Source organism: Sinocyclocheilus rhinocerous, unplaced genomic scaffold (assembly GCF_001515625.1).
Source record: "Sinocyclocheilus rhinocerous isolate Xijiao unplaced genomic scaffold, SAMN03320098_v1.1 scaffold3237, whole genome shotgun sequence".
NCBI lineage: Eukaryota > Metazoa > Chordata > Actinopteri > Cypriniformes > Cyprinidae > Sinocyclocheilus > Sinocyclocheilus rhinocerous.
Window position 1 is genome coordinate 1 of NW_015626861.1, and position 11512 is coordinate 11512.

The window sequence follows — 11512 nt, forward strand, 5'->3', positions numbered from 1 at the left end:
ATCACAATCTTCCGAGAAGTTCGCGTCGTAATTTTAAACGGGTGTTGTGAATCGAAACATCCTCGGGTTGTCTATTTACACAGCCAGCGAAAATTCAATGTGCGAGTTTACCTATTCATATATTCGGTAATCTTACTGAATATAGCCTACGGATGCATTCAACAAATCAAAAATAAACTTACGTATATGTAGGAACACATCGCGATCTTTTCAATGAGTTCTCACATCGTCACCCCAGGTCCATACAGGGCCACTAAACTGGTGAGTCTCTCCTGCCTTATTTGATCAAATATGGTCTGCTGATGTATCACACTAGTTTACAAGGTCAATGACCTGCATGTCAGTTTTATCATGCACATATATTTGTATGTAAAGCACTTTGAGTTGTTATTTGTGATCTAAAGAAGTGTTTTATTTTTTATTGAGTGTTCCTTGAATCAGCTAAAAGACTTTTTCTATATGAAGTTCACATTAAAACTGTTTATCATTCCTTCATCATTTATTTTTACTACTTGTACTACTTGTACTATGTTAATTGTGAATACATTTTGAACAACAACAAAAAAGAGTGACAACAATATTACTCTGATTACTCTGTAAATTTTTCTACCAGTCATTGAATTTTGAATTAAGTGATTGCAAGCTCCTCATGTGATATTAACCCTTTATTTTCCAGTGGAATGAAGTAACCAAGCTTTTCCGGGCTGGGATGCCTTTGAAGAAGCACCGGCAGCACTTCAGAGTTTACATGAACTGCTTCACTGCATCAGCAGCTGTGGACTGGTTACATGAACTCCTGAAGAACAACAGCAATTTTGGACCCGAGGTCACCAGACATCAGACAATCCAGCTGCTGAAAAAGTTCTTGAAGAACCATGTTATTGAAGATGTGAAGGGTAGATGGGGCATGGAAGACCTGGAGGACAACAGTCAGCTGTACAGGTATGATAAAGTGGATGTTTTTGAGAAATTTGGTTTAAAAAGAAATTGAGAAACAAGGTTTTCTGGTTTAAAATATGCTTCAGGTTTCCATCAACATCTCCGCTGAAGCCCATTCCTAACCGTGCCCCTGTTTTGAGGAAAAAAAGCATATCTATGATGGACAGGGAGAGTTTCTTCAAATTCAGGAGCTCGAAGAAATTTGACAAAGAAATATTGGTAATTTTTGTTGTTTCAAATGTGTTGTTAATGTGAAATTTCATTGCAGATGTATAATATCCACTTGCTATTTCACACAGGAAAATGTGGATCCAGAAACACAAGAATCTGCTATAGGATCATCCTCAGGTGAGACGGAGCACTGCAGGGAGCTCACAGAGGACGACATTCAAGTCATCTGGAAGAATGTCACACTTACGCAGTAAGCCGACCTCCCCCCACACCATCTGTCTCATATATAGTTTGCATGCATTGTAGTACACAGCTTTGCACCAAAAGTACTTCCTGTTTGCAGTCACTTACAATTAAGTGAGATAATCTAAAGTGAACGGTAGTGTTTTACTCGAGCATTACATAAAAATGTCATTTTAACATGAGTTTAGGAACTGAATAATAAAAAGGAAAAATAAAACACTGCTTAGTATTTACTCTTTGAATTCAATATGCACTGATTCTTATTTAAGCTACAAAAGTTATTTAGGTAAGAGCAGTGAGTGATTTTCTCTGTCTTTTGTTCATGGCCCCAAATATTGCAAGCTGTAGCGATATGCATATTGCGATATGTACATTTGCGATATTTCGATATATTGCACAGCCCTACTTGGTTCTATATGTTTGTCATTTACATGACATGCCATGGTATTTTAAATAATACTTTTGTGATGTATGTATGATTTACATGAGTCCAAAATGACTATGCTATATTGTCATCTTTGCAGTGTTTTACATGTCTAACTGTTCTTATTAGAGGGTGTATAACATTAATTAAAAACATTAATCATCTTTTGAATGCTCAGTTTGCAGAAGTTGGTGGGATCAGGGGCTCTTGAAGATGTTTTGGATCCAGCCCAAGTCAATCCGCAGTTCATTGTGTATAATATGACCAAAGTCAATAAACATGGAGTCGTTTCTTTGGAAGATAAGACAGGTAGGCTAGATATGTGCCATTTCGGTCTAAAAAAAAAAGACAAACATCATATATTCATATTCTGATTATTTTCTCTTGATTTGTCCCCCTCCGTAGATGATTTGCCGCACTGGGTTTTGTCTGCCATGAAATGTCTTGCAAACTGTAAGTTGCGTTACATGTGGAATGAAATAATACAGCTGAAATTTTACTAGCCAGATCACATTCATGTTGTCTTTTGTGTAAATATGAAACTATGCAAATAGGTAACTAATTGATTTTATAATAATACTTTTTTCTAATTCATCAAGGGCCAAAGTATGACTCAAACCAGCCATCTTACCCAGGCTTTGAGCGGGATGTGTTTAAAACAGTCTCAGACTATTTCTACGGTCTTTCTCAGCCACTGCTTACTTATCAGTATTATGAACTCTTTGTCAACATCCTGGGTATGTATGAAGCATGTGTTTGATTATTTTCCCCACTAAAGACACATATTTTGTCCTCAAGTCTCATTAAATTTGAAAATATTATAATTGTAATATTAAAATACATATACACTACACTACAGTTCAAAAAATTTGGAGTCAGTATATTGTTTTTTGTTGTTGTTTTGAAATTAATACTTATATACAGCCAGGATGTATTGAATTAAATTGATCAAAAGTGACTATTAAGACTTTCTACTTTTTTATTCATCTAATCTGAATAAAATATTATAATAATATATGATAATAATAATTTTAACATTGATAATAATAAAGTTTTTTGAGCAAAAAAAAAAAACTTAATGACCCCAAATTTTTGAATGGTAGTGTACCCATTTTACAGTTTACATAAGTATGGTTTGATACATGATTTATTTACATAAGCACTCTTTAAAAACTCTGAAATGTAGATAAATGGGTTGATGTGTCATTTGAGTTTCAGGCCTGGTTTGTTTTAACACTCACACACTTCATTCTTTCTGGGAAATGCCTCCTAAAGGATTACCTAAATCATCTGTGGGTCTTCATATACAAAATATTGTTGGAACAAACTGTGGAGTCACAAGACGCCGTTTCTACTGACTGCAGTGCTTTTGTGGAGTCAGATGATGTTTAAAACTAACTCTTGTCTGCTAACTTGAATGTCTTTGCCTGCCTGTTTGTTGTTTATGTTCTGTTGTCTGGTCCTTTGCTAGTTATGTGTGGCTACATCACGGCTCCTAAAACTCAACGTGGAAAGCGTAAAAACCAGGAGGAACCCAACTGCCCACACCCAGCCAAAACCCCAAATGTGAACGCTGCCAACCTGTTCAAATCGACCGAATGCCTCCTGCTGAGCTTAATAAGAAAAGAGGCCTTCGATGAAGCCGATTCGCCCATGAGGGAAGTTTTCAGTTCAAAAGCAGAGACTAAGTTAGAAACCCATAGAGCACAGCAGCCTGTTTTTAGAGGTAGAAGGGCCAGTGATGGAGACCGGCTGGGCGGTAGCTATCTAGAAATTCCTCTGGCTCACAAAACAGAAGTCCCATATGGCAGGCTTCGGTCAAGAAGTTGCTCTTTGGAGGGAATTGTTGATAACCGTTCAAAGAACAGACTTCTCAGATTATCTGAAAGCCTACAGTCCTGCAGCAGTGATAAATCATCCTCTCAAACAGATTCTCCAGTAGACCCAAACCTCAAATTTGAGCTACAAGGTTCCTTAGTGTCCATAAACTCTTGTATTCAAACTTCCAGCAACAACACAAGCACCCAACTCCCTTCCGATCTTCGCCGAACCAACCAGAGACCCTCCAGGGCCCGGCCTAGAAGCATCGGTAACTTGTTTGACATAAAGGAGAATAGAGAAATGTCTGCTAGCAGCTTTAGCATCCACGCTCCTGTGGCTGAAATTACCATGAGACCAGATTCCACATCCAGCATTGGCCTTCGAGGTCCTGGTTTGCTCAGTTTGCATGGAAGTTGCATGGACATTAGGGCAGGTCCAAGCTTTAGCAGACGCTGTCAGAGCTCTCTGGACCTGAGCAAACCTGCACTCACTCGGCCCCCTTCGGCCCCATTAGCACGCCACCCTGAGCAAAGTAAGAGCATGTGAAAAACACACATGAACCATGAGGATGTTCTTCTCTGTTTGTGCTTGAGCATGTGTTTGTTTGTGCCCGCCAGACTAACGTGAATTATAATTCTTAAAGTGATAGTTCACCCAAAAATTTACTCACTCTCATGTTTTTCCAAACCTGTATATCTTACTTTCTTGCTTGGAACACAAAAGAGATACTTAGGAGGGAAAAAAGCTGCTCTTATTTTCTTGCTAAATATCTCCTTAGAGGTATGGAACGATATAACAGATTTTTAATTTTGGGGTGAACTATCACTTTAATGCTAACTAATTCTATGGCACACTTTGGCTACTAATAATACTTTTTTATGTTATATATTTAATTATTTGGCAAAATTTTTGGTTAAAAAAAACAGGTTAGGCTAGGGTGTAGTGTGTGTTTGTTACAAAAAAATAAAATAAAGAAATAGAATGCAAATAATATGAATAGATGTATAGTTCTAAACTAATTTTAAATGGCATAAAACATAATATTCATGTGTCTGTTATTTAATAGATTAAATTGGATTTCAATTTTACATGTAGAACATCTATCTATCTATATATATATATATATATACATATACATATACACACACACACTACTGGTCAAAAGTTTGGGATCAGAACGCTTTTTAATTTTTAATGTTTTAAACAGGAGTTTCTTATGCTCATCAAGGCTGCATTTATTTGATGATAAATACAGGAAAAAATTTAATATTGTGAAATATTATTATGATGTAAAATAACGTTTTTCTATTTTAATATACATTAAAATCTAATTCATTCCTGTGATGCAAAGCTGAATTTTCAGCATCATTACTCCAGTCTTCAGTGTCACATGATCCTTCAGAAATCTCAAATAAAGATGGAGATGTGTTTTTAGCCGATTCATGAAGATGGTTAAGGACTTTATCACTGTCTGCTGGTAATGCATCATGATTTCTGATGTTCGTTTCTCTCAGAACGTTCAGCAGGCCATAATTAGACCCACTGCCTTCAAACCCGTGGTCCCTAGGAGCCGTAACTGCATGCAGTATCTGTCCCCGCGGCTCGGCGCCGGTCTGTCGGGAAGCCAAGGAAACCTCAGCATGTGTTCTCCAGAAGACGAAGACGTCTCGCCCGTGACGACGGAACGGCGCAGCTCTTACAGCGGCGCTCGCAACGCTTTGTTCAGCCAGTCGTTTACGATGACGGACACAGCGCGCAACTCCTTAACCAACCTGCCGGCGTATAACGGGCCGAGCCAGAGCGAGGCGAGCAAACATCACGGACACTCCAACTCCGACAGCGGCCGCTCCTCGTCCAGCAAGAGCACGGGCTCCCTGAGCGGCCGCGGCCCCCTGCTGACCGACCCGCTGTCCCCGCCGCCCTTCGAGGCCTACGAGGCCATCGTCAGAGACCTGGAGGACAAACTGAGGGAGCGAGACCTGGAGCTTCAGCAGCTCGGGGAAAACCTGGACGAGAACGAAGCAGCCATCTGTCAGGTGTGTGAGAGGCATGCTTCATCTCGACTTGAAGGGTTAGTTCACCCAAAAATGAAAATTCTGTCATTAATTACTCACCCTCATGTCGTTCCAAACCCGTAAGACCTTCGTTCGTCTTCAGAACACAAATTAAGATCTCTCTGACCCTCCATAGATCGCAACACAACTGAAATGTTCCCAGGTCCAGAAACGTAGCAAGGACGTCGATGGGAGGAGGAGAAGAATTGTTGAATTAAGTCATTTTTGTTTTGTTTGCACATAAAAAGCATTCTTGTAGATTCGTAAAATTATGGTTGAACCCGTGATGTCACATGGATTATTTTACTGATGTCCTTACTACGTTTCTGGACCTGGGAACATTTCAGTTGTGTTGCTGTCTATGCAGGCTCAGAGAGCTGACAGTAATTAATGACAGAATTTTCATTTTTGGGTGAACTAACCCTTTAACATACAAACTAAAAATTGCACACTAATTTCTAGCTGATGCTGAAGTTTGTGTGTGTTTGTGCAGGTGTACGAGGAGCGTCAGAAGCGCACGGAGCTGGAGATGGAGGAGTTCAGACAGACGTGTGCGGCTAAGATGCAGAAGGCGTCTCATAAAGCGCAGCGCGAGCAGCAGCTCCTGCAGCTCCAGGTGTTTCAGCTGCAGCAGGAGAAGAAGAAGCAGCAGGAGGACATGACGCAGCTCCTGCAGGAGCGCCAGAGGCTCGAGGAGCGCTGCGCCTCCTACGAACGAGAGCACACGCAGCTGGGGCCCAGACTGGAGGAGACCAAGTGGGAGGTGAGGAGTCAGAAGAGCGGTGACACACTAGGGGTGCGTACCGTTCGACCGCAAGCGCTCCGAGAAGTGGACGTCACAGGATATTAGGGATAATATTAAAATATCAATATTTCTGGTATTTATTGCGATAACGATATCAATGATGATAATTCAGGGAATCCTGTTTCTTTAGAGAAAAGCATTATCTTTCCTATTTTTACCGTCATTATTGGCCTGGTAATGATTAATAGGCTTGTCTTATTATAACAAATGCTACAGTTAAGAACTATGGTTCATGGCCTTCAGATATTCCAAAAGATGGCAGATTAAATCATTAAGAGCCTGATGAACTGCCTGAGGAATAAGAAATAATATCAATATAAGAAAATGTTAAGTTAGATTGACTTCCCATGGCATGTTGAATTAGAACATTGTCAAACTATAGCCTATATGTGCCTAAATAATATAAAATAGGCTACATTACACACACACACATACACACACACATATATATATATATACATATATCTATATATCCTATGTAAACAAGTAATTGTTAACTATGATGTTTACTTTATTGCATCAACTTTGCATAGATGATAGCACAAAAGATCATTTCAGAAAAATAAATATATAAGCAAACAAACAGATAAATAAACTTTGAGTAAGCATGACCCGGGACTCTACTAAAACAGTTCACACTTCATATATAAAATCACACGATTATGAAATCAAAGAAATCGTTCTGCGATAATGACAGCTGTTTGCGTAGCTTCTCAGTGAACTACGGCTCTGTGTAGTAAATGCTGCTCCATCTGAAAGCACGTGAAAATACCACATTTAATAACATATTTTTACTCCAAACTCACTTCATAACGTCAGTCAAGTGTTGAAATAAATCCTTCTGTGAGATGATGTGGCTTCTCACACAGAATAAGGCACGCAACATATTTCTATTCTAAGCAGTGATTATGTCGATTGGCATTACATTATTATATGTGAGCCTGCAGCACAAAAGCAGTGTTAAGTCGCTGGGGTATATTTGTAGCAATAACCAACAATACATTGTTTGGGTCAAAATTATCAATGTTTCTTTTATGCCAAAAATCATTAGGATATTAAAGTAAAAATCATGTTCCATGAAGATATTTTGTAAGTTTCCTACCGTAAATATATCAAAACTTAATTTTTGATTAGTAATATGCATTGCTAAGAACTTCATTTGTAAATCATATATTGTCGTAGTCCTGTGTTTATTAGTCGCGCTGAATCACTGAAAGCAGTTAAATCTTGTTTATTCAGCTAACGCTATAGGGATTTCTTCTGGAGATTTACTACTGATCACAGAACCGTGCTTCACTGACAAGATGTGATTGTGATTTCAATGCGATTTATCGTATAGCACTAGGTTCTAAACTTGTTGCATCTCTCTCAGGTGTGTCAGAAGTCTGGAGAGATCTCACTGCTGAAGCAGCAGCTGAAGGACCTGCAGGCCGATCTGGCGCAGCGCGTCGGTGAGCTGGTGACGTTACGAGGACAGCTGCGAGAGGTTCGAGCCGAGCTGCAGACGTGTCAGAGTCAGCTGCAGGAGGTGCACACGGCCTCACACACACGGACGCTGGAGCTCGAGGTCTGCGAGAACGAACTGCAGCGCCGCAAGAGTGAGAACGAGCTGCTCCGGGACAAAATAAGCCGTCTGGAAGACCTTAGCGCCTCGAGCGCCGACGACAGCGAGGAACTGAAAGCCTCAAAGCAGCAGATCGATCGTCTGAAGGCGGAGCTCGCTTACGAACGCCAGCACTCCTCCGATCAGACGTCTGAGTTCAAGAGCGAGAGAAAGAGCTGGGAGGAGCTTATACCAAATCATTTTGAGACTTTGGCTCATATGACGGTGTTTTGGTGCCATGTAAAAAGATTTTTTTAAAAAGTAACATTGTGGAAATATAAATAGTCACAGCACTGTAAGATTTAAGTCATAGAATTGAGAATAAAGTCAAAATGACCAGAACTAAGTCCTAGCAATACAAGAATAAAGTCACAGAAGTATGAGATTAAAGTATTGATACTAAAGTTTATATATTTTGAAAATAGTCAAAATGACCAGATCTAAATCATAGAAATACGAGATTAAAGTCACAATATTTTGAAAATGAAGTTTAAATTTCGAGAGTAATTTTTTTTAGAGAAACAACACTGCTCCGGTAGCTTCTATGGGAGAAATTCACTTTGTTTTATTTTTTTTAATGTGGCAATAAAACACTGTTGTAGGCTCAGATATTTCAGAACAACTCAAACAGTATTTGGGATGGTGTGTGATGAGATCGGTCCACTGGTTAGTCCAGTTATCAACCAATTAACATCCAATTAACACGCTGAGACAAATTCATGTTTGATGCACATTCAGGAATTGATTCTGTAAATGTGTTTCCATCATAATTTAAGCACAAAAAAAAAAATTTATCCATCTCAATTTGAGCACATAGGTTTTTTTAATGCACATTTTAATATTTTGTGCATCTTGGCTTTTCCATCCACCAGTTTTTTTTTTATGCGATATCCCAAAATTCTCTGCACATCAGCATCGAGTCTCACATAAAAAAAAAGGAGTCCAGAAGCACAGTTATCCTGCGATCACATCGTGTCAGAATTACTGTAATTGAGCGTCTGATTAGTAAACGCTGCTCATGTCTTTGCTGAACTCATAATTACAAAGTTAGAAACTCAAGCTGCTCTCATGTAAAAAATAAAATGATTCTGTTCTTCAATAGTGCATTTATGAAGTATTTTGCTCTTATCAACAGCAACAAAACTGCATCCGTATTGGTGTTCAATAATAATCTATAACTCAAATCATTTCAGAGTCGGAGGACATGAGCAGCAGTAATTCTGACAGGAGCTGAACGCGTGCTATTAAACACTAATGTGAGGAATAGAAACTCTTTTCAAAAAAAGCTACTGACTGTTATATTTGTACCAAAATAAACCCATTACTGCACACATACGGTCACATAATACTGAATAATATATATAGACGCGTACATATAAAAGCCACTGTGAATAGACCAAAGCGTTGCTTGTATCTCGTGGGTGATTGTGGTGGTGTTGTAATTTTTTAATTAACAGTATTTGTATGAAGCCAATGCATTGTATATTTTTCGTGCTGCATATTTAATGTTCCTATGAGCTGTTTGTAATTAAACACCTGCAATAACTCACATTCACTGGTATTTTATTCAGTATTTATGTTCTTAATCGGCCGCAGCAAATATTTCTGACTACTGATCTTTGTAATAACTCTGTCACCAGAGCAATTAAACCAGGATTTATTTCTAATTAACAAACACAACTTTCACTAATGTGTTTTTTTAAAGTTAGATAATTGTTGGGACAAACCGTTCTTAAAGTAATGTTTATGGAATGTTTTTAGAACTTTAATAATATGTTTGATATTCTCATAACGTTGAGATTATTCTCAAAATGTTCTTGTTCTTTGTACGTTCTAAGAAACGTTTTTGTAACACTCTTAGAATATTAAAAATAAACATTCAAATGTTATTTTGTGGTCAAAAACAAAATTAGCAGAATGTTTTGAGAAACATTTAACACTCTTAGAATATTGAGAATAAACTTTCAAATGATGATACATTTTGGGTAAAAATTTAGGTTGTAAGAAACATTTGTATAACCTTTAAATAATGTCATAAACTAGACATTTTAATGTTCTTAGAAAGTTAAAAATATATGTTTAAATATCATATTTGGTTAAAAATAAAGTTAGTAGAATGTTGCAAGAAATGTTTTTGTAATCTTTAAATAACGTTCTAACCACAGCAAGAAAACTGGACATTTTAACGTTCATAAAACATTAAAAATAAACATTAAAATAACATTCTGGGTGATAAGTTAGAACAGTGTAAGAAACATTATTGTAAATATGTTACAATCATTATGGTAACGTTATGATTATAATGTTATAATCATGACAAGAAAACTGGACATTTTAGAATCTTTCAAATAATATTTTGGGTAAATGTTGTAAGAAACGCTTTTGTAACCTTTAAAATAACGTTCTATTAACATCAGGAAAACTGTACATTTTAGAATATTACAAAATAAACATTCAAATAATGTTATATTTTGGGTGAAAAATTAGAATGCTGCAAGAAACACTTTTGTAACCTTTAAATAACTTTCTAACCACGACAACCAAACTGGATATTTCAATGTTTTAGAAACACTTCAAAACAACGTTCCCACAATATTACAATCTAAATTTGTTAGCTAAGGTGAGTTTATTTTCCTGACATGATTCCAGAACAATCTGTAGAATGTTGCTGAGTTTGTGGCTGTTCATCAAGCGTGTTTTAAGCACGTATTCCTGGTTTAAGCTCAAGCTAATGTGAAGTGTAATCTTTAATAAGAGTTTGCAGCTTCTGACCGAAGAGTCGCTGTGTTTTCATGAGATTGGCGAGTCGCAGAGTTCGTTCTTCACTCTAGAATGATAAATCGGGTGAATGTGTAATACATACGGTAAGGCACGTGTCATGAGACTCTGGGCTCTCTGGGAACTTTGACCACGAGCTCCATGGGGTTGATGTTCTTGTTACCGAAGGCCTGTCGAATGATCTCCACGGCTTCCCGATGGGTCACGGCCTGCAGAGAGACGCCGTCCACCGACACCAGCTCAAAACCAGCCTGAGACACACAGAGCAGATCCACTGACTCGCACTGAACCACACACACACACACACACTCAGATCAACAGGGCTTCGTCTGTTACCCGCAGAGCATCGCTAGCAGACGCAGCTCCTCCTGGGAAAATCCTCTCGATCTTCACCACAGGCTGAACCCGCGACTCTGATCCTCCAGATACACTGATCCCTGCTCACACACAAATCACTGCACATCATTACTTACATCGTTAATCAGATTAGACTATACACATTAGAACTGTGATGAAACGGAAGCAGCAACCCATTTGTGACCCTGGAGCACAAAACCAGTCATAAGGGTCAATTTTTTGAAATTTGAGATTTATGCATCATCTGAAAGCTGAATAAATAAGCTTCCATTGATGTATGGTTTGTTAGGCTCGGACAATATTTGAAAATCTGGAAT

At 38.2% G+C, this 11512-nt stretch overlaps 3 protein-coding genes across 4 annotated transcripts in view; 2 read left to right on the top strand and 1 right to left on the bottom strand.

The window, feature by feature from the left end:
* Window positions 1–52: 52 nt before the first annotated feature.
* Window positions 53–4214, top strand: LOC107716419 (DEP domain-containing protein 1A-like). The gene is made up of 8 exons (XM_016522873.1): window positions 53–261; window positions 677–942; window positions 1026–1158; window positions 1239–1360; window positions 1956–2086; window positions 2183–2230; window positions 2377–2514; window positions 3249–4214. The coding sequence occupies exons 1-8, from the start codon at window positions 214–216 to the stop codon at window positions 4142–4144; spliced, it is 1782 nt and encodes a 593-aa protein (XP_016378359.1). The 5' UTR covers window positions 53–213; the 3' UTR covers window positions 4145–4214.
* A 797-nt stretch (window positions 4215–5011) lies between these two features.
* LOC107716394 (leucine zipper putative tumor suppressor 2 homolog) lies at window positions 5012–8318 on the top strand. Its single transcript, XM_016522808.1, has 3 exons — window positions 5012–5634; window positions 6146–6415; window positions 7830–8318. The coding sequence occupies exons 1-3, from the start codon at window positions 5086–5088 to the stop codon at window positions 8316–8318; spliced, it is 1308 nt and encodes a 435-aa protein (XP_016378294.1). The 5' UTR covers window positions 5012–5085.
* A 2174-nt stretch (window positions 8319–10492) lies between these two features.
* The window catches only part of pdzd7b (PDZ domain containing 7b), a 25467-nt gene continuing 24447 nt past the window's right edge, over window positions 10493–11512 (bottom strand). For both annotated transcript variants that reach the window (XM_016522759.1, XM_016522752.1), the window contains exons 15-16: window positions 11175–11275; window positions 10493–11089 (exon numbers count right to left, since the gene is read on the bottom strand). In XM_016522759.1, coding sequence (XP_016378245.1) covers window positions 10937–11089; window positions 11175–11275 — 254 coding nt within the window. In that variant the 3' untranslated portion in view covers window positions 10493–10936. The remainder of the gene's footprint in view (window positions 11090–11174; window positions 11276–11512) is intronic.